The sequence below is a fragment of the Choristoneura fumiferana genome, chromosome 27 (genome assembly GCF_025370935.1).
Source record: "Choristoneura fumiferana chromosome 27, NRCan_CFum_1, whole genome shotgun sequence".
NCBI lineage: Eukaryota > Metazoa > Arthropoda > Insecta > Lepidoptera > Tortricidae > Choristoneura > Choristoneura fumiferana.
The window spans coordinates 8,586,699-8,611,253 of record NC_133498.1 but is presented as its reverse complement, the minus strand read 5'-3'; the positions used below and the strand labels follow the sequence as shown (position 1 = coordinate 8,611,253).

At 37.8% G+C, this 24,555-nt stretch overlaps 3 protein-coding genes across 3 annotated transcripts in view; all 3 read left to right on the top strand.

Moving 5' to 3' along the window:
* Positions 1 to 24,555, top strand: part of LOC141443296 (uncharacterized) — a 465,577-nt gene that overhangs the window by 391,543 nt on the left and 49,479 nt on the right. The gene's annotated exons all lie outside the window — the stretch shown is intronic.
* The window catches only part of LOC141443292 (homeobox protein invected-like), a 150,184-nt gene that overhangs the window by 104,866 nt on the left and 20,763 nt on the right, over positions 1 to 24,555 (top strand). The gene's annotated exons all lie outside the window — the stretch shown is intronic.
* LOC141443286 (uncharacterized) lies at positions 1,535 to 9,862 on the top strand. Its single transcript, XM_074108510.1, has one exon. The coding sequence runs from the start codon at positions 2,108 to 2,110 to the stop codon at positions 9,545 to 9,547; it is 7,440 nt and encodes a 2,479-aa protein (XP_073964611.1). The 5' UTR covers positions 1,535 to 2,107; the 3' UTR covers positions 9,548 to 9,862.

Below are 24,555 nucleotides of genomic sequence, written 5' to 3'. Positions count from 1 at the left end.
GTCGCCAGTGGAACGGGGAAGCTTCTTTTTTTTTATTTAAACAGTGTTTTTGCTTCGGGACCCCACGGACCAAGCGTTTCAACAGCAAAAGCCGCAAATATGAAATTGTTTGCTAGATTCTCATATTTACGGCATTTCGCTGTTTCGGCCGTTGCAGCCGCCGCACCAGCCTTCAATGATGTCTTAGCAAGATGTGTCAACACATGTGGCGTCCAAAACAAGCGTATTAAATATATTGACCCGGATAACTCACGTCTTAAATCGAGTTTAGCTCGACATGTTTAAGACGTGAGTTATCCGGGTCAATATATTTAATATGAGTGAGTCCCACGTTAGTTTCATGTTCAAAACAAGCGTGTTTTAGGATTGCACGTTAGCAAAAAAGCGAAGTTTATAAAGTTATGAAATGCATTGTGTAGTACCTATGTGTAGCGCTCTGCGTTTAAGAGTCCACCCACGCAAAACGGCGCGAGCGGTTTTGTACCTCACCCCCGCGACCCCTCTGAGATAGATCGCGTGCAACCGCGATTTGTTCGTAGGCGTTATGTGACAGCAACGCGTTTTCGCGCGCAGCGTGGCGAAATACGGTACCGCTAAAGTTTTTCAGAAATGTCAAAACGATCGTTTGTTATGGAGTTTGTATTGAATACGTCATATACTGACTGCTATGACAAGGCTATGACGTTACAATTTTCCACGTTCAAACTGATTCAATTTTATGTAGGTACTTCGGTACTTAGGTAATTCGTTTTTATAAATAACGGAGTATTTTTGGTTTTTAAATCAAAGTAAGAGCTCACTTTGGCAATAAAATCTATCGAGCCAAATTAGTTTAATCGTGTTTTGAAAGCAACGACTAACTCAGGAATGCGATCAAGATTATCGTAATATTTTTTTTATTGCCACGAAATACACCAATTTTATACCACGTCTCTTTAAAAATAGCAGTGTTTGGCGTTGGTCGCCTCTTAATAAACGCCTACGTCACGGCTCGGTACGACGATGCGCCAGCGTCTATAGACATACCCACCCACATTTGCTTCAAACAAAATGTGAACAACTTTCCCGTAACCCTCTACGGCGTAGCGCTTTTGTAGTGCTGCAGTTTCGTAGCACTTAAATAGTGAAAATTAACATGGATCATTCTCGTTTTAAGTTTATTGTTTCCACTGTAGAACGGAATAAAAGAAAATTAAATACACTTAACTCAAAAAGTGTATGTAAGTGAAGTTGAAATACTAGATAAGTAGTCTTCCGGTTGACGATGATCAATAACCGCCAATAACTATTAGGTACATAACATAGTTATATTATCTTGTATCTCACCCTTTGTTTTTTATATTTTTTTACTGTGTTATTTTACCTATTATTTGTATATCTCGAATAAACTTTTATTTTTATTTTCATAAGGTTCTTTTAAATAGGTATAACGCCAACTAATTTACCCTCATAGCTCTAACGTTAGCACACGCCGCATTCCCCGCACTTATCTCATTACGATTTGTTGAGCAAAACTAAACAACCGCAGTGTACGATGTACATGATATCATTTTGCGCACGCTCAGCAAGTTCCTTTTTTACTTTACTTGCCTTTGTAACAGCAAGTGCACGAGTTCACGACAGCCTTTCTTAGTGTGCGCACACATTTTATTGATTATAATAAATTGTAATTATAATAAACAATTTACTATTCTACATCAAGTTTTTATTATCTAAACGAGAACAAGACATCAACAAGTACTCATACATAAAAGTGGTCCTTCGAACCGTTTTGGTGTTTTTTTTGTGTATTCCTTGAGAGATAGCGAATCGGTCCGTCGGCCTCCCACAAGCGGGTCTCACCGGTCGGATTGAGAAGGCGCGAATATCATTCGAGGATATACAAATTAAGGCACCGAAAGGAACCAGCAAGCTAAGGAAGCAAGTCCTATCACAATATTCAGCAAGCTAACAAGATTAACAAGTCATCAAGTGAAAGGAATTACTGTCGGAACGCGAAACATTTCTATCAAGAAAACAAATCAAGTATCCTGACGAATAAAAGACAAATAAGTACGTACTAAAATCAAGAAACAAAACAAATACACAAGAATTAACAGCACTCACCATGGAGGCTGTATTAGAAACTCAAAAACTTTTAGTAACCGCGATACAGCAGGTGCGGACCAATTTCAAGAAAGATGGTCCCGAACGCAAGACGGCTGAATATGTGAAACGGCGTATAGAAACATTAGATTCGCATTGGAATGAATTTCAAAATAATCATAACATTTTGGCTAAAGATCTCACTTCAGATCATGATTACTTTAAGGGAGGATATTATCAAGAAACAAGAAATATTTATCTCGAGACACGAGAACTGATGAATAAATCAATTTTAATAAAACCAGCTACGCCCTTGAATATACCGAAGCCACCAGAGAAAGCGGGGGGTTCTCCACTTGTGTCACCATCAGGAACAAGAATGGAAAATGTATGGGAGCAGCAGAGACAAGCTACATCTAGGGGTATACACAGCAAGTTAGACGACATGATAAAAAAGCAAATGAGTAATTTCAAGGCCTTTGCTCGTACTGTGGGAAGTATTCAGGTGGATGACATACACGAGAAGTGGGAGTTTGAAGATACGTTGAATTCCATAAAGTCCCGATGGAAGGCGATAGACACGGCGCACTGGGAAATAGATAGTGAATTAGATGGAACTAACCAAGAGTATGAACGATTATTTAGTGAACAAGAACAGCGCTATAATGACATAAAACGGGCTATAAATAGCAAGTTATGGTCTGTTTCTCATCGAGAAAAATCCACACCTCAGTTAGATATTCCAATATTTTCTGGAAATTACCAACAGTGGGTGTCCTTTAAGGATCTCTTCTGTGAAGCAGTACACAACAATCCTTCTCTCTCAAGCGCGCAGAAAATGCAGTTCCTCAAGGGCAAGTTGAGGGGCGAAGCAGAGCGCTTAATTCAGCACTTACAAATTAGTTCTGAAAATTACCAAGCAAGTTGGGAAATTCTGAACCATCGCTACCATAATCAAAAATTAATATTTACGTCACACATGAACACCTTGATGAACATTCCGGTGATGCAGCATAGCTCAGCAGTGCAAATCAAGCGCCTACATGATGTAATCAAAGAGTGTTTAAACGCTATCAAGAACTTAGGCGTCCAAATAGATACATGGGACCCTATTCTCATACATATTTTGAGTCAAAAGTTAGACGCAGAGACGCACAAAGATTACATGGAGTCGTTGCAGCGTCCAAGAGATTTACCAGAAATGAGCGATTTTCTGTTATTTTTGGAAAATAAATTCACCGCTATGGAATCTTTACGCCGCAAACAAGAGAACGGTCAAAAACCCATCATGAGCGTCCCTACAAATACAGCAAAACCAGAAAGGTCTCATTTTAGACCTTACCACTCAAGCAACAAGGCTATTTCTCAACCAAGCCAATGTGTGAAAAATATTAAATTAAATTGCGCAATATGCAACAGTAATGAACATAGAATTTATTACTGCGGAAGATTCCTGGAAATGTCACCGTCAGTAAAACGACAAACAATTGCGAAACTTAACTTTTGCAATAATTGCTTGTTCAGTCACAATGGCAAGCCATGTACATCAAACAATCGATGCCGCGAGTGTAACGGGAATCACAACACAATTTTACATGACGCTTTCGCAAGGCATAGCAACATGACACCCGGTCACGTGCCATACAAGGTGCCGCCGACCGCCTGTACAGAGAAAACTAATTTACACGTGGCGCAACAAGATGAAATACAAGAAACACTACTCGCGACTGCCCTAATTCAAGTTTGGGGAGCTGATGCAGTACCAAGAATAATGCGCGCCATCATTGATCAAGGGTCGCAAATCTCCCTAATTACCGAGCATGCGGCGCAAATATTAGGCCTGCCCCGGCAAAAATGCAATGGAGTCATTACTGGGGTCGGCTCCAAGGACACCACCTGTAAAGCAAAATTAAATATCAACTGCAGCTCAATGTCTGAAGATTACTCGTTTACAGTTGAAACTTTTATTATGAGAAGCTTAACGAGAAGCTTACCACACGCAACTTTCAGAAAACCTAACTGGGATTATTTACACAAGATCAAGTTAGCAGACCCTGACTTCAATATCAGCCGTCCTATTGATATCCTGTTGGGCGTAGATATTTATTCAAACATCCTTTTGGAAGGCCTGCGTAGAGCAAATAATTTAGCGCCAATCGCGCAACAGACGCGACTTGGCTGGATTTTGTGCGGCAAGACACAAACGCAATGCACCTATCAATGTAACATCGTTTTAAACAACATGGAAGATATACAACGATTTTGGCAAATCGAAGATATCTCTGAAAGCGACGGTCACGCCATCGAAGATAGTCAATGCATACAGTTTTACAAGTCAACCACTACAAGAAGAGACGACGGAAGATACGAAGTCAGGCTACCATTAAAACCCATGATACAAGACTTAGGCGAATCGAAACACAAGGCCATCGCCCAATTTATGCAATTAGAAAGAAAGTTCAATAAAAACAAGGACATTGCTCGAGAATACAAGGCTTTTATCGAGGAATACAGAAGATTGGGACACATGACACCTGCAACACAAAATTTGGAACAAGAATACTTTATGCCACACCATTGCGTCATACGTAACGATTCTTTGACAACTATGTTAAGAGTTGTTTACAATGCTTCAGAACGTGCGACAAATGGAGTCAGCCTCAACGACTGCATGTACTCAGGGCCCAATCTGCAACAAGACTTGTTAGAACTTATTTTGAAGTGGAGGCAACACCGTGTGGCTTTTACTGCCGACATTGAAAAAATGTTTCGGCAAATATGGGTCCACCCCAAAGATCAACATTTACAAAAAATAATATGGCGCGACACACCGCGTGATTTACTACAAGAATATCAGCTTACAACTGTGACGTACGGCACCAAGGCCGCACCGTTTCTGGCCATGATGACGCTCCGTCAGCTGGCCGAAGATGAAAAAAATAGTTACCCTGACGCAGCACAGGTAGTAAAAAGCTGCTTCTACATGGATGACCTTATTCATGGAGCACAAGATGTCAAATCCGCAAACCAACTAAAACAAGACTTAATAAAACTGCTACAATTGGGTGGATTTAATCTCAGAAAATGGAACTCTAATTATCAAGAATTATTACAAATGAAACAAGATAAAGAGAAACAAGGAAACTATATTTTCAAACAAGAGGGATCGACAAAGACCTTGGGCATTCACTGGGATCCAGAGCAAGACTCATTTGTTTTTCAGTCAAAACTTGAGACACAAACAAGAGACAAGGTAATAACTAAACGAATATTATTATCGGATATATCCAAATTATTCGACCCAGCGGGATGGCTTACCCCCGTCTCCATCAAATTGAAAATTTTATTTCAAAAAATATGGGAGGTCAACATTAACTGGGACGACAAGATACCCGAAAACATACATTCAGAATGGATACAAATTAGACAAGATTTGGCAAACATAAATCAATTACAAGTACAACGTTGGTTAGGCACCGGCGCCGGCGCGAATATCGAATTACACGGATATTGTGACGCGTCGCAGCAAGCCTACGCCGCGGTGATATATTGTAAACAAACAGAAGACGAAAATTCAAAAATTGTTTTAGTTGCTGGGAAATCAAGATTAGTGCCTCACAAGAAGAAAATTTCGCTGCCAAGATTAGAGCTTTGCGGAGCACTCTTACTTTCCAAATTAATGCATAAGGTCAAGCAATGTTTACCTAACATCAACATCAAGGTTTATGGATGGACAGACTCAACAGCCGTCCTAGGGTGGCTACAAGGACACCCCGAACGGTGGACACCATTTGTCTCCAACAGAGTTCGTCAGATTAACGAAGTGATTCCGTCAGGAAGCTGGCAGCACGTTAAATCATCAGAAAATCCTGCAGATTGTGCGAGCCGAGGCTTAACTGTTGCCCAATTGAAAACACATCCCTTGTGGTGGCAAGGTCCTACCTGGCTACCTAGCTACAAAAAAGAAACACAGGAAATATGTTACAAGACCGAAGAAGAAGTGAGAAAAATGAAACAAGTCGGAGTTGCATTACACGAAAAAAACATCATCCAAACTATGCTAGAAAGTTACAGTTCGTTCAACAAGGTCACTCATGTACTAGCATGGATACGGCGTTTCTTAACAAGAAAACAGGATAGAAAACAACAAGCCTATCTTACACTATCCGAACTGAAGGATGCAAAAATTCAAATTATCAAGCTAGTACAAGCACAGATGTTTAGCGAAGAAATAGAAAGCATTAAAAAAAGCAAGAAAATTTCAAAAACAAGTAAGATTTTGGGATTGGATCCCTTCCTGGATGATCATGGTCTCCTGCGAGTCGGGGGAAGATTAAAGCACGCTCAAATCAGCCCCGAAATGAAAAATCCTATAATTTTGCCCTATGACAACAGATTAACGAGATTAATAATCGACGACGCACACAAGCTCACGTATCACGGCGGGACTCGAGTTACATTGGCATTCGTACGGCAAAAATACTGGGTGATTAGTGGAAATAGAGCCACTAAGAAATTCGTACGTCAGTGTGTGACCTGCAAAAAACATAGGCCATATAAACAAGAACAGTTAATGGGCGACTTACCAGGTGCACGGGTGAATCCATCTCGTCCATTTTATCACACAGGGGTGGATTTCACGGGGCATGTTTACATCAAGGCCAACAAGGGCCGAGGCATAAAAACCACAAAAGGTTATGTTGCTGTATTTGTGTGCCTGGCAACAAAAGCCGTTCACCTGGAGTTAGTCTCCGACCTCACCGCATCAGCCTTCATCGCCGCCCTTCGTAGAATGTCAGCTCGAAGAGGAACACCACGCCACCTCTACAGCGACAACGGCAGAAACTTTGTAGGTGCAAACCGAATTATACAAGAGGAATATCAAGAAATACAACAAGTTTTTGACGACCAACTGAAGAAAGAGATAACGGAATTGGAAATCACATGGCACTTTAACGCACCGTCATGGCCATCAGCTTCTGGTCTATTTGAAGCCGCAGTCAAGAGTTTTAAATACCATTTTAAAAGAGTTATCGGAGAACAAATCCTCACCTTCGAAGAGTTCTCAACGCTGTTATCACAAATAGAAGCATGTCTTAACTCGAGACCACTCTGCCCCATCTCAGAAGACCCAGAAGACTTAAACTACTTGACACCTTCGCATTTCCTCGCCAGTGGACCCATACTTACGTTGATTGAGACAGAAAGAGACCTGCGGACTCGATGGAAATTAACGCAGAAAATTTTTCAAGATTTATGGAAACGTTGGCGCTCTGAATATCTCACCACATTGACATCAAGATGCAAATGGAAACAAGCCAGGGAAAACGTGAGAATAAATGACGTAGTACTTATACATGACGATAACATGCCCCCAGGCAAGTGGTTAATGGGCAGAATCGTCGAGCTTCACCCGGGACAAGATGGGCTAGTTAGAGTTGTGACATTGAAAACCAAGAGCGGATACCTCAGACGGCCTGTCACTAAAATTTCTATTCTAACGGAAGGCAAACAGCAAGATGAAGCTAATCAAAGCGAAAACAAACAACAAGAAAAAAGCAGCGCGCGAAACAGGTACAGCTTAACATCTATGTTTACTGCAATATTATTCTTCATGACATTGATATCAAGTTCTAATGGCATGATAAGCACGACAGAATTCAGGGAAAATCAAGGCTTATATTTTGACAAGGTTTCAAATATGCAATTGATAAGAAGCGAATGGAAGCTCGTCGTTTTTTACGAATTGAAACCGTATTGGCAAGGCATAGAGGCGTTACAACAATATATATCGACTTTAGATAGAACATGGACAGACGCGCAACTACAATCACAGTTCAGCGCAGTACTACTCCAATTACGTCACGGTGTCACTGAACTGGAATACTACAATCAGCTGCTAATGAGTCACAATGTACAAACGCAGTCGACCCACGCCCGCAAGCGCCGCGGTATAATCAATGCAATTGGATACCTCGCCGGAGACTTATTCGGCGTATTAGACGAAAGATTCGCCGAACAATACAAGAAAGATATACAGTTGATTCGACTTAATCAAAAACACATCGTCAATCTGTGGAAAAATCAGACGTCAATTGTAGAGGCACAACATAATCTTTTAAGACGAGTCGAAGTAATAATGAATCAACAACACAAAGAATTACATCTGCACATGACTGCGTTAGAAAATAGTTTACAAGAAACGAAAAAATCAGCGCAGACGAATCTAATACTTAATGAACTTGCAATGGGCGCCCTAGTTGCGAGTAACATGTTGAACAATTTAAGGAATATTCAAAACGCGTTACTGGAAACAGTTACAGACATTTATCATGGACGCTTCAATTTACATTTGTTGACACCAGCCCAATTAATTGAAGAGTTGAGCAAGATATCAAGTCAGTTGGAGAAAGATGTGTCGCTTCCGGTGGATAATATTCATTTTAATTTGCAACAAGTGTATGGTCTCCTCAAGATAAAAACAAGAATGCTACAGGAGTTCATAATTTTTGAAATCAAACTACCACTAATAAGCAGGGAGTCATATGAGATTTTCAAAATCATTCCGATTAAAAAACAACAAGATGACAAAATGGTTAGTTTGGTTCCCATATCAAGTTACGTTGCAATAAACATAAAGAAAGATACTTTTATCACAATGACAGAAAATGACGTCACAACGTGTTATACGCAGTCTGATTCATACTTTTGCCCCAGTCGAAAACCTGAATACCTAATGACAGAGGATAAGAGTTTTTGCGAGTTGGAGAATTTCGAGTGCAAAACTGAAACCGAAAAATGCAAAAACAAATGGGAAGAAAGTTATACTACCAATACTTATGTTTACTTTTGCTGTGGTCAGTGTCAAGTACGAGTACTGTGCGGCGACCAGATAAGCGCACGTCAGCTGACTGGCGCAGGGCTCATGGTTATAAGCCACGGTTGTTTGATCAAGACAGACAAGGTCACTATATACCCACACAAGATTCATTCAAGTGAAATGAAAAAAATCCCAGAATTGTTTATACCTACAATTTCGCCTATCAATCACATAATAAACATAACTCTGCCCCATCGAAAGGTATTCAAGGAAGGTCAAGTAGAATTCCAACAAGAAGAACGAGAAATAGACGATAAGATCAAGATTTTGAAGAAAAGTGAAGATGAAGTCCTGACTGAGGCAGAGAGTATATCCTATCACGACATTCACCAATACGTGATGATATACGCGATCCTGTTTGTCATCGGAATCATAGGAGTAATAATTATAATACGTCGTTGGCAGTGCAGATGGCAAGTGCCGCGCTCTACAGCAAGGGAGTCACCAAGGCCGGCCACGCGCGAAACCCCGTCGCCTGTGATCGAAGGAACCAGTAGCAGCGATCAACAGGCCCAAATAGAAATGCGACAGAACAAGAGTACATCTCCAGTAATGCTTACTAAGTTCCCTCTCTTTAAATAGTGTGTTTTAATTGTAGCAAGTGATTAATTTTATTTGCTAATTGACATGTAACATTTATAAGTTTGTTTTATCATGCAGCATCCCGCATCTTCCTGTCCGGGAATATGTACGATGTACATGATATCATTTTGCGCACGCTCAGCAAGTTCCTTTTTTACTTTACTTGCCTTTGTAACAGCAAGTGCACGAGTTCACGACAGCCTTTCTTAGTGTGCGCACACATTTTATTGATTATAATAAATTGTAATTATAATAAACAATTTACTATTCTACATCAAGTTTTTATTATCTAAACGAGAACAAGACATCAACAAGTACTCATACACGCAGTTTTCTGCGAATGAGCCAGCAAAGCGCTATTTCTGCTCGACATAATATTGTTTCCCCTCATATTCCCGCTAATGACAATAAGCAAGGTTCGGTTAGTTGAGTTTAAGTTACGTGTAAAATTTGTTTTCATCTCCCCTGTTTGGAAAGTTTAATTTTCATGGGTAGCCGAGTGGAAAATTTCGTTTTCATCTCTAGGGTGGAAAGTATTTTTTATAAAAATTTCGATTAGCCGAAGATAATTGAGTTACGTCAATGACGCTTTTTTTCACGTTTCGGCGTGGCCATCTAGATGCACGTCGTGACCACGGAGCTTATATACAACACTGGAGGTTGAACGCCGAACATCAGTTTGAAACAAGAAATTTGATCTTTATTACGTCACGAACATATTCCATCTCTTTCTTCAGTTAGGTTAAGAAAGAGATCGAAGTCATTCGTGAAATGTGAAAGATAGAGATGGAATATATAAATAAGTAAGTAATAAAGGTCAAACTTCTTCGTTCGGCGTTCAACCTCCAGTTTTGTATATAAGCTCCTTGGTCATGACCAACTCGATTTTTTTTATAGTAGGCCGCGGCAAGTGGCCAGTCGAATAGGTATACCGTTGTAGGTTGGATATAAATAAAAAAATATATAAATATTACGGGACAATTCACACCAATTGACCTAGTCCCAAAGTAAGCTTAGCAAAGCTTATGTTATGGTACTAAGCAACGGATAAATATAATTATATAGATAGATACATACTTAAATACATAGTAAACACCCAAGACCCGAGAACAAACATTCGTATTTTTCAAACAAATATCTGCCCCGACACGGGAATCGAACCCGGGACTTCAAGCTTCGTAGTCAGGTTCTCTAACCTAGGCCATCTGGTCGTCTAAACAAGTAAATCTAAACGTCTAATCTAATCTGGTCGTCTTAGTAAGTAGTAGTCTATATAAGTTAATTAAATTTATTATTATTCTTATTTTTTTGTGGTATTTTACTTTCCTCACAGTCGAAATGAAAAGTAGAATGTCTAACTCGGGTGACATTACCCATTTCCCCTCGAACTATTCGCTCTCACTACGTTCGAGCACCAGAAATATCTCGGGTGAAATGGGTCACTTTCCACCATTGGTTATCATCTACTATTACCAAATCTTGGATTACGTGTCGAAATCCCTTAAACTGATATTTTATAAACTTTGTATGATATTTATTAAATGTAAAGTCAAGAGCAAAAAACTTATTAAGTACACATATTTTCTATGGGAAATGCGATCATGATTATTTTGAATGAACTTGCTATTGACCTTTAACTAAAAATTTAATGTTTTTTTTATTATTCGTATTGTATTTTTCCCGAAAACATGAACAAAATCGACGAATACTTATATATTTTTTTAGAAATTCCCTGTTTTTTCATAGTATTAATTCTATGTTATTTATTTTATTTCATTTGCTTTTATTCAATATTTAAAATTTCAATTTAATATAATTTTAATTTATAGGTGCATGCTTGACATTTTAATTAATTAATTAATCTTAATAGTAATAATAACATTTTATAATCTTATTGACATGATATGGATTCTTGTGATCTGAAATAAATGATTTTATTATCATTATTTACTAGATCTCGCACTTGGCCATTGACAGTTTTCTGTTCCTTAAGCTTTTCTTACATATGTCTTATGGAATTGCCCAAAATATCGGAGTTTTCAAAAATAAGTAGGTACTCGTACCTCGACCACATTACATCAGACTTAGAAAGTGATGTGGTATTTTAAACCGTTGCACAAGTACATATTTTCACCACTTTTGGAACCACGCGTACAAGTCAACTTTGTCCATGCATGCATGTTTTTCGTGCAATTCCCAATTGTAAAAAGATAATTCTTACTATTCTATGTACCTAGAAACGTACATAATTCATCAAATACGCCTTCATCAGCCTAATCAGTGTCAAAAAGTCTATTTCCATTTTCATAGCCACTAACCAACTAATTAAAGTAACTAGTTTCGTGTTGTTTTTATGCAAATGTAGCTAAATACCGGAGTCCTAGTCCAATAACAACATCAAGGCTAATAAAACTATTGCATGAAACACGCACACGAGCTTGCAATTCCATGCATCCATGGAAATTACCTGTACATTCGTGGCCATGGAAAGTAAACCATGTATGAATAAAGTACATTAACGTCAATTTCAAGAAGGATTTACCACAGTGATTTACATTGAAAAGAGAATCGATTTGAAAACAGAAAAGACGCACTGAAATGCTTCCCTACGGTTTACAATAAAGTACACACCTGTATCTAAAATAAAAAGCGGGCGTGCATCGTAAAAAAGTAAAAAAAGGTAAAGCCCACGTGGAAAACAAATCTTATTTGAGCACTCGCCTAAAGTTAATACGAGGTGCGTGTCGGTCCAACACGAAACCATACGAAACCTTAGAGCATCAAGCCCACCGGAGAGGTCAATGACGGGCATAAACCCTCTGTCAAGTCAAATATACTTGTATAGTGAAAAGTGCCACACGAATACTATTCGAAAGTGGTGAAAAAGTTTGCTGAATTCTAACTAATATTATAATTGAATTTGTTACGTTTCGCCGCTGAAATTGCATAGTATAGAGCATGATGCGTTATGAATACACATTATGAATAGTTCTATGTCGGAAAATTGTATATCTTAGCTCTCGCGGGCTGACGTTAAACGAATCCGTGGCCACAGTTAGTTTGCAATAGATACGACTAGAGTCATAGAAAATTATAGCTAAAATTATTCTTGTTAATTATATTAATTTGAGCTATAGTTTTGTAGAAATACACTCAAATGATATTTTCGTTGAAATAAAAAAAAAAAACAAAAAGACTCCAAAAACCAAACTCAATTTGATATTTTCGTGTCATTTTAGCTGCGGGTGTAAACCTATTACTATTATGTAAGTGTTAGTGTGAGTGTGTTAGTAAAAATGCATTAATAGGTATCATTTTGTGTAACACACGCTACCTCATTCCGTTGAGAGTTTTAATTGTTTTTTGTAAAAAAAATAGTGCGTGTGATACCTCCATTCGGCTATGAGCTCTAAGTACGAAACGCAGCAACGCAGTGGAGTGACGATACCCGTACAGTCGACGCCGCAACGCACATTAAATGTAATGTACCTAAACAAAAGCCCGTGTCACGCAAACTAGAACGCGTGCACATATTCAGACGGCGTACGGAAAAGTTTTAGGATCATAAGTCGGCTTGGAGTGTCGGCGCCATATTTAAAATTTACCGTCAGGTGGCGCGGCCATTTTGAAAAAAATCTCCCTTGAGTGGCAATGACACCTACGCGGAAAACACGTAGAAAGACACCATAGTACACCTAGAGATTTGACAGAATTGACAGACACTTACCTCGAGTATCATAGAGGTACCTACATTAATAAATTGACATGGGATGAGATAGGGAAGTGCACTATTTTTTCTATTTTTCCGCGAGTGTTAACCCCAGGCACAAATCAATTGACGAGATTTCATTTTTTTGACAACTGAAAGTTACTAGAGGAATCGAAAGTTTTGCCTCCTGAACATGGTTTTTTTTTTTATTTCTCCATGTTAAAAAAATACAAGAAATAAAAAATACATATCTGAATTTACCAAACCACAGAATAGATATGTTTTCTTTGTCTTTTTCACGAGAAAAAGAGCTCTCATAATTTTTAATTTGACATTGACATTGACACTTGACGGATAACGAACGACCGAGACGTGTTAATGTTATTGATTTAAATATCATGTTATTTAGCAGCCCGTAGTTAGTTGTGGTCGAAATGGATAGACCCGAATGGATAGACGAAGTATATACCCCTCCGAAATAAACCAAATATTGAAGACACTGGATGAACATTTCGTTCCAAATTGTCAATGTTATGATCATTCGCGGTATCCGTAAGAAAGCCAGGTATCGTATTTTTCTGCAGCCTAGTATCAGTATCCGTTATTAATAGCCAAAATCATAGTCATAGTAGAAGTCTTATATTTTAAGTTTCAGAGCAAGAAAGAATGTAACCGCCTATGTATGCAAACCACACGTCACGCACAACAAAATTTTGACAACGTCAACGTCAGATTTACTTCATCACTTTTTTTTAATAGAGACTAGACTAAAGGAGTTGATTTATTGTGTGGTTGTTTTGGATTTATATTAGAATAAGTAGATCTTAAAAAAATTATAATATATTAATTAATAATCCTAGTGAAAATTTAAAACTATCAGCGTCTTTCTCTTTACAAACAGAATACAGAGAACGAATCAAATTATAGTCTTAGAAATATGAAATCTGGCCAATCATAAGTAATGTAAGTACCTATTCATCGTTAGGTCCGTGACTTGTCATCCTGTGGAAACAGCTAACGTTCGACACGCACAGCCTTACATTATTCAGGCGGCGCCTAAAATGAAATGGCTGCAACGAAGTGCTCGAACAAAACACTTTGATGTCGAACTCTATACCGCCAACACTCGGCATTTTAATGGGTAGTTCGCTGTATATTTTGGCAGCCGTGCCACTGACAGGGTTAATTCGTAGACTTTATTGCGGAATGGGAAATTAGGTGCTTAAGGAATTTTAAGTGCAGTGGGACGGGGGCAAAAAATTATGGCCGATTTTAACCAACTACAATCACAAGCAAGTAGGGGCATTTTTTATTTACGAGTATGCAATTTTACCTTATTTTCATTTGTAATGTTATGCGTTGTTATTTTGTTTTTAACCTCCGACGCAAAAGAGGGTTGTTATAATTTTGACGCCAATGTATGTCTGTGGAATTGTAGCTCTTAAACGAATATCGACTGTTTTCGATGCGGCTTTTTGCCTGTAGTGGTTCTTAGCTATGTTTCATTAAAATTGGTTCAGCCGTTAAGGTACATTGAACTTTGAAATGTCGAGGAGTTTTTTTAGCTTGATAAGATGGATAATGTTATATTATTTTGTCAAGTTCAAAAAGCTTATTTTAGGTTCCCGTAGTCAGTGGTCAAATAAAAAAAAAACTAAAAAGGAGACTTAAGTGGAGGTGTTTTTTTTATTCTGGATAAAATCTAGTGTGGGGTATCGTTGGATAGGTCTTTTAAAACCATGCCTAGACGATGTTTCCATTCAATGATCTGTTTGGGAAATATTCAACCTCAAAGTGCAAATTTTCATTAAAATCGAGCGTCCTCCCTCCCCCTCCAAAATCAAAACGGGTGGAAAAATTTGAAAAAATTTAAGATACTTAAGTATATCAAATTTACAAGGAAAGTTATAACGGCTAAGATTGCTTGAGAAGATTTTTCTTGCTTAAGAGTAGGTAAAAACAGCCTAAGGTATAAAATATACCTAAACTTGGAAGATTCCGTACACAATACGAAATAATTAAAAAAATATTACTTGATTTTTATCGTAATGGCAACGGAACCCTATCTTGGGCGTGTCCGACCGGCCGGTTTTGTTTTTCAAAGAATCACCAGATTATTGTTTGTTTGCTTGTTTGTTACTCTTTATTGTACGAGTACTTACAAAAAGTTTACACAAAAAAGGGTTTCAGTACAAAGGCATTAAGGGGAATATTTCTATATAGACGAAGTTATTTTTTCTCCTGGCAAAACGCACAAAAGTTGAATCATAATCAATGGACTAAAAGAATTTCCTTGCTCACCCGCGACCTTGCGATGAAATATGCGTGTTCATGCAGTTCCTCCACCTCCACACTGTATAAGAACACACACAAATCACAAACCCATCTATCACCACCACCACACTACACGCATAGGTTCATTGATATGGACCTCCGCAAAGTAACGCCTGATTCAATAAATTATTTGAATCATAATCTTTGATTTTTATTTAACCGAAACTACCTTTTTTACAACATCGATACCTAAACACAACCTTCATTGTGGCGCATCAATAAGTATACGTAATACAATTACCCACACAGCATGTAAGCAGTTTACTCCTTAAACACTCTCAACAGCCCTCACAGTCCTCTTCGGGATAAGATTGAGGATATTATGTAAGCAATCGAAATTTTATATCCTCCGTGATGGTTATATTCGGCTTAGCGTGCACCATCATAATCTGACACGTGTAGACTCCTTTTCACGTTTGAATAGGATTCATAGTTGTTTGGCTCTTCTGCAAGGGTAAGTTGGCCGGTTAGCAGCCGTTCGATAGAGGATAGAGGTTGCCAGTCCAAGGCGCAGGTCGAAATATACACGGGCAAGTGTGAGTCGCATCAGGTACATTGAAAGGTTCTTGGAAGTTATGCAATTGGTAATGAAAAAAACCTAGAACAATGCTGATTTATTCAATAGAATATGTCAATAAACACATCGGTACATTTCATTTCTGAAATCGTACTCGTACTTTGGAAATCCATTGACAGACAATTACGAAATCAAACCCTATAACTATTATTTTTAATTATATTTCTTAAATGAATTCGTGATTGAAATATAAATAGTGAGGCCAGTAAACAGACAAATTAATAAACTGAGACGCGTTCGGCCTAGATTTATAATCTACACCTTCAGTTTACAAGCTCAAGACTATACCACTGAAACACCAAGTATACAATAGATTAATCAAAATTCGTGCACGTGAAGTTTACACAGCAAAATAGACTGCTAAAATCATTCCTCTTCCTTTGGCTTTGCCGTAGTCGAGTAAAAACATAATGTTATCCCAGATATAGGTCCAATTTAGACCGATAGTTGGCTCACGAAAGCCTAACCAAGTAATATATAAGAATTTCTCGTTTAGAGATATATAAAATAAGGATTCAGTCCTACCGTTTTGACTACGGAATCCTAAAAATGAAGGAACATCAGGGCTAACCGAGGTAAGGTCCGTTTAACATTGATAAGGAATCTCCTTTCAACGGTTTTTCCGCTGCTGTGATGCAGAGTTGATTGAAGATACGTACAGGATGTGCTTGTTTATTAATATTTATCCATCTTATTCAATGGGTAAATATTAAAGGTGCCTATCCTGTAGACGAATTATTCTTATGTATAATTAACTGATTATTTATTTATTTCGGTGAAATCGGGAAATCGGCGGGTAAAATAGCTAAGTCGATGTAGCGGAGCGAACCATAAAAAAAATAATTCTCATTATAATCTCTTCTAATGCATGACCCCCCCCCCCCCGTTGACAAATATCCCGTAGAATATTTAGCAGAATAAAAATAGTGTATGTGTTTTTTCCACGATCCAACTTTATTGTCTACATACAATTTCCATCCAGTCGTTTTAGCGTTAAAGAGAACACACACTCGCGCGCACGCACTCGCAAACTCTCGCGGTATAATGATAGTGGGAAGCGGATTAGGTACCTAACTACCCAAATTCAACCAATCATTTTACCCGAAGTTGCTTATGAATCATTTTTAACAAAATATTTTTTTAGTAGATCTAATCCATCGCTCATTAAAGTTCACGGTCCTTTAAGCCACGGGGTTCGGGGATCAAAACAAATGACTCTCGATTTTTATCCCGCTTGAATCCAAAGGCGTGATCACCAATTCAAGTGGCTGGGGCCTTGCTCGCTGGTGGGTCAAGCTAAATTTAGACCGTGATGTGTTTGGAATTCTTTAGTGCAGTGTGTTGTACCCTTTAGAGTGGAAACAGAAATATGGCATTCAAATTTTGCAGTTTTGTATGGAGTGGTCTTTAAAAAGGGAACGGAGTACTCTTAGTATAGTAGTATTGTGCCTTTTTCGTGTGATATTTATTGAATTACTTGTAATGTGTATTAGTGTAATAATTAAAATTAAGAAGAAGGAGATGGCGATATGGTAAGGATTGGACGATATTTTAACAATTTATTGAATCAGGCGTTACTTTGCGGAGGTCCATATCAATGAACTAAAATAATTTCCTTGCTCACCCGCGACCTTACGATAGCTAACTGCTAAGCTTATGCAAAATATGCGTGTTCATGCAGTTCCTCCACCTCCACACTGTAAGAACACACACAAATCACACAAACCCATCTATCACCACCACCACACTACACTGACGCGTTTTGAACTCAACCAGAGCTCATCTTCAGAGTGACACAACCGTACACCATGCTACCAGTTGTTAGACTAACGAACCACAACCACCGTTTTAATTTGTCACTGTAACTCCCCAAGTACCCACATACGTTTTATGAAACAAAACAAAACTACCCACAAATTATTAATAATTTTTTTAACAATTACCTTGATTTTTATTATTTACTGACAAGGCATGTTTTATTGACTACCATTGCTGAAATTAGATCCAAGCCGTAGCAAGGGAGATAAAACTAAATTTACCTGCTCATTAATAAGAGACCCCATACTGTTGTATCTAATTATCTCCATGCATTCTAAAACATCGAGACGAAACCCCTTGCCACAATAATGTAACACTTCATACGAATCTGAGTCCGATAAAGAATGATTTAGTTCCAACAAATGTTTGGCAAAATTCGACTTATCAGGATGCTCATTCCTATAAGCCGAAACATGCTCTTTAAATCTAGCATTTAAACTGCGACCTGTCTGACCAACATATACTTTACTGCAGTCATTACAAGTGAGCTTGTATACACCCGATCTAGTTCCTTTATCTACCTTCTCTTTGTGGTTACAAAGTTTAGAGTACAAAGAGTTGTTAGTCTTAAAGGCTACCTTAACATTGTTTGATTTTAAAATACCACAAATTATATCAGACAAACGACCAACGTATGAAATGCTACACCTATATTTGTTAGAAGACTGCGATGGTAACACGGCGTAAAGCATGCTATTCACTATCCGTGCCTGCTTCTTCTGAACCAAACTATTGACCATTGATTTAGTATAACCATTCGACAACGCTATCTGATAAATAGTATTTAACTCTAAATCAAAATGTTCCCTAGAAAGAAGTACAGTTAACAATCTATGTACAACATAACAATGAAAAGCTGCTAATTTACTGCTGCCAGGACTGGGCTGGACTGGACAACGATACCGACACCAAACCAGAAAAATAAGACCAGCGCTGGGATATGAGGTGCATAGGAGTAATTCGTGTCTGTATCGTTGTCCAGCGGTGGTGTAGCGGTATAGCACACGGCACGGAATGCCGAGGACCTGGGACCGATTCCCAGCGCTGGTCTTATTTTTCTGGTTTTTCCGTGCATCTATATTTCAGTTAGTATTTTCGATATAGGTTTTACGGGATGACCGTAAAAGTAACAAAAAAATTGGAATTGAAATTAAAAATACAAAAAGATTCCAAAAAAAAACAATCTTAAAATTAAGTAATTCATGAATCACACGATAATGGTGAAATAACTAGGCCTTTTAAACAAGAGCCTTTCTACTAACGGCGATCTAAATGTACCTATCTTTGGGAGGGTTTGAAGTTAATATTTGGGATACAATATTTTAGACTATAATATCGCGGTCATTGCTAATTTTATGAATTAAATAAATTAAATGGCTCTAACATCAAGGTACGCGGAACAAAACCGGAATTTAATTCATAAAATATTTGGGATGTAAGTATTTCTTTTTTTTTAATTATTGATTTGATTTTACTCATTGGGTAATGTACTTTCGTTATCAGTTTAAACCTTTCTGATATCTGTTATATTTACGTAATAGTCGCCTGCCTACATTTAACAAAATTATGCACCCTGTATAAGTCGGGAACGATCCGACTAGTTTCGATCATTATTCACAACTTTAATATTTTTGAAGCCTCAAAAGCTAGTCCTACGGGTCTAATAACCATCACATCAGCTGTAGGACGTCCTCTGTTGGACATAGACCTCCCCCATAATCCTCCAGCTACTTCAGTTAGAAGCAGCCTGCATCCACCGCAAACCCGCGGCTTAAACCTATAATACAGGAAATGAAACCACAGATATAGGATTTTTAGGTCAACTTTCACTGTAGAGAAACAATTTTAAAACCACTGACAAAACCGGCAGAAAGCGAGTGATTATATTAAATTCACACACGGTTTACCTCAGAGGGGAGGCTCGGGTATTAAGTAAGACATTAGAGGCGGGTTTTTCCGCGTCTATTAGCCAAGTTTGCTCGCTGCCGACACCTCAGAGGCCAGTCCTAAGTAAATAAAACTTGTAGTTGTAGTTACTTGGGTTTTAGACTATAACAGATTTGCAAGTTTGAAGGTTATTCGTCCTACGGTTAATAATTATGATGATGATGATGGAAAGATACTCTAATAACCAATTTTATATAGGATAGGATAGCCAACCTTTGGAGTAGTTTGAGTTAGGGTTACACAGTAACCGTTAGAGAACCTGACTACGAATCTCGAGGTTCCGGGTTCTCAATCCCAGGTCGGGGCAGATATTTGTATGAATACTTAATACGAATGTTTCTTCTCGAGTCTTGGGTGTTTAATATGTATTTAAGTAGGTATGTATTTCTCTAAATAAGTATGTTTATCCTTTGCCTAGTACCCATGGTACAAGATTTGCTTAGTTTGGGACTATGTCAGTTGGTGTAAATTGTCATGATATTTATTTATTTATATTATTATTATATTTAGCCTATAACTGTGTCCCACTGCTGGGCAAAAATAATACGAGTGTATTTATATAATAAAAAATATATACAGGCGAATCGAGAACCTCCTTTATCGAAATCGGTTGATAAGTACCTATTTAATAATTTTCGATAACTTGTGAAAGGTGTACAAAAAAAACACTAATTGGGTTACTAAATTTATTCGGCACCTTTGCGCCTGGTATGACTGTCATTTTGTTTGTATTTATATGACCTTATGATATGTATAAGAAAAAATATATAAGATAGAGGAAGAAGAAAGAGAGAGAGAGAGTGTGACGGAGAGTGACATTTATTTACACATATAAATAGAATATATATATATTCCCCCCCCTCTCTCTATCTCTCTCTCTCTCTCTCGCTCTCTCTTTGTTATTTATTTCAATTCTTATAGCTCGACACTTTAATATATATTATATTTAGTAAATTGAATACCTGTATGAATATTTGTCGGTAAAATGGGGAAATTCCATGCGATACCCATAACAGGTACACAACACAGGTAGCTTAATCGTCTGCTTATCCCGGAACTTCGAATGTGGGGCACAGGGTGAGGCCAATAGCCAACAGGGACCCAAACGACAGGTGTGTTCGAAGGCGCGGGCAGCACCTACCAACTCCTTTGATCTCGGCTTTTGACTTTTCTAACTAATAGGCCAGACTAATGTTTCGACTAATATTTTTTCTGCTACTTGTAATGGGGGAGGAGGAAGAGTCGTTTACCTAGATCACAAGTGTGGCGGTGATTTTAAAATCATGTTACTCGAAACATATCAAAATCATTTCATCATGATTTTAAAATCATGTCATCATTCGTGTGATGAAATGAATAGGTATTTCTAAAAAATAAACCGAATTGATAACTTCGTTTTCTGATGTCAGTTAAAAACAGATTTAATAATATTTATTTTTTATTTTAACACAATAAATAGCAAAATAACCGCATATACATTTAATGAAAAACAAAACAAAACATACTATATAAATATAAATATATGTAGGGGGTAAAACAGCGAAATTAAAATAAACCTGCCTCATTCAACAACACCTTTACCCTTAAAAGTTAAGGCAGTGGTAAGAGTTTAGCTTTTCAAATTCCCATAAAATATGTGTAACAATAGCCATAAAACGTAACACGGTATTCTGATTAGTCTCCTTCATTAGGCCTATTTCGAGGCCTTTGCTGTAAGTCTTATATACTTTGACGGCTTTAAGAGATTCCCGGCTTATGCCAACTTAGACCTACACCAACTTTTAGTGAAGTTTGTTACTTCGTACGTGTTGTTTCTCGTTGTATGTATCGAGAACTTGTCTGGGGCAGCCTGTACCTAGTATATAGCACGAAATTGGACACCGCGGCCATGCGGCGGCTACTTGAAAACTACTAACTAGTACAACCTTCGCAACTCCGGCCTTAGAGGGAAATCTATTTATTCTCTATCCTATATTTAACATGAAAAGGAGGGCTTCTTCTAAACCAGCTTCAGAGTTTTATTTGCCTCATTTGTGACCTTACTAAACCGCAAAGAAACGTTCGAAGTTGCACAAAGTTGTGTTAAGTATTTATTGAATAATAGAACAGTACCTACTTCTTTACACCAACAAACTTTCTTTTGCCAAGCGAATCCAAGACAAAACGAAAGGCGACACCGAATATAGCCTCCCCGGGAACCATAGCTTAATAGGAAATCACATGGTGAAATACAAGTTACACCTAAATAACTCTGAAATTCGCGAAGAGGTACACTACCAAAGATATCAAATTTTTACGGTCCCACACAAAAAAACGGAACCCTTACAGGATCTCTCGTGCGTCTGTCTGTCTGTCCGTCCGTCTATCACAGCTAATTTGCTCCGAAACTTCTGGACCAAATCAGGTAAAAGGTAGGATGGTGTAATCCTATGACCCAACACAGATGTGCAAAGTATTTTTTTTTAATAGTGGTCATTTTCGGGGGACAAATTAGGAAATTTAAAAAAATACTTTTGCAAACCTTAGGGTCATATATCAAATGAAAGGGCTCGTTATGAGGATCTCAAATATATTTTTGTTATTATTGTAAAATAAATAGTTTGGTTTTATTCATGAAAGAAGACGAAAATTTACCATCCCCCCCCCCTGATCTCCAAAACTACTGAGCCTAAAATTAAGTGAAAATAAAGTGGTAAACTTAATTACAATACGTTCACTTACGGGCAATAGTTCACTAAAACACCACTAGATAGCGCTAGTAGTAATTACCTAAGTCTTACTGTGAGGATTTCAAATGTGATTTTGTATTAATTTGAAAAGCACCGTAAAAATATTTATAAAAAAATAGAGGAAAACCTTTGACTTTGCCGGACGCACTTGACCGATTTTTATAAAACCATGGCAATCTAAGAACACGCGATGTGCTCAAAAACGAAAACGTAAGATCAAAGATACTTTGCATAAAAATCCTTTCCTCAATTTAAGCGCGAATAACGAAACAATTGAAAGAGATGCTTACTGCTTATATCATATCAAAAGATATAAGTCAATAAGCTTCATAATCTCACACTAGGCAAGTCTTCAGTGGTGATTCCGTCCTCCCCGCCATAATTTCCTTTCCATTACGCATACAAATTGAGTGTGTCAGTTCTTTGCTTTCACTCCACTGTTTACCACCGTGTCTTCTAATTAGAGGAGCACTTCAGACGAGCCCTCTCGCTGAGCTCTGGAACCCTTGTATCTACATACTTTAAGGCACAAGCTTAGCTTTGTAAATTGTGGAATGCACGTCGCGACACTAGTCGAATCTCGCTTAACGCTGTCTGTGTGCGTGCGTGCACTCACACAAAGCTGTCCGGCCGCTTACCAAAACTGTTATTTTTTCATGTGTTTTATATGCCAATAAGGGTAAAACACAATACAATAATGTACAATAAATAACAAATACGTCAATGCAAAAACAAAGAAAAATACAACTAAAACCAACTTATTATCGTTTATATAAGTACATATTTTTTCAGATAATCCACATTTGTTTGTTTTTTTATGGAATAGGGGGCAAACAAGCAAACGGATCGCCTGATGGTAAGCGACTACCGTCGCCCATGGATACCTGCAACACCAGAACAGTTACAAGTCCGTTGCCGCCTTTTAGTTTTTTAGTAGAAGTACGCTATTTTCTTGAAGGCTTGAAGCTTGAACGTATTTACGAGTCTAAATGTTAATTACTACTTACCTAATTGTATGAATTAATATTATTAACACATTATCATCTATCTCTCTTACAGTTCAGTTTTGTTCCACTTCCAGCAAATTGAGTTAGGTATTGCGCCAAATTTCTACTGATATCACTTTACCGCTCACATTCGCGGCTACTCCATATTTATTCCGTACATTCCGCCGTATTCAGCCGGCACTCCCAAATTACAAAGTAATGTCCAAATATTGGTAAAATATAAGCTTTCTGTAGCGTATGGATTTGCCAAATCGTTGGAGCAGCAAAGTAAAAGCCATTAAGCCGAGCCCTTTAATGATTCATAATGTGCTACTGTCCATTCCACGTTTTTTGCAAGTAAAATATTAAAACCCATTTATTTACAGGATGTAAATTCGTACTTTGTGTTATTAACTTGTTAAATATTTATGTGTCGCTTAAGGCGACGATGTATACTTTTACTTAATATTGTCTGCCTGCTGCTAACGTTAACAACGGCCGCAACTTAACCAATAAATAGACTGCTGCTTGCCAAGAAATAGTCAGACTCTCCGTTTTCGTATCTAAATGGCTGTCTGGAAGAGATCGTTTCTAAGCGATAAAAATGCCTATTGTCTACCTTGTTTTATTTTTTGTTGTTTCGCTGTATTGATTTGTGATCTTCAATAAAGAATAGTTGTATTGTATGGCATAATGTACATCAAAACTAAGCGACACATAGCATTGTAATTAGATTCTTGTAAATTAAGACCTTGGGAAGGACAGAATAGTTTTTATCCCGGATTTTTGCATAGTTGCCGTGGGATAGTAATGAACGAATTATGAGCAGACAAAAAGGTAATAATATATGTTTGTCGCCTTATGGCATGGCAAATTAATGAGAAAATGTCAAGTAGAAAAAGTACCAT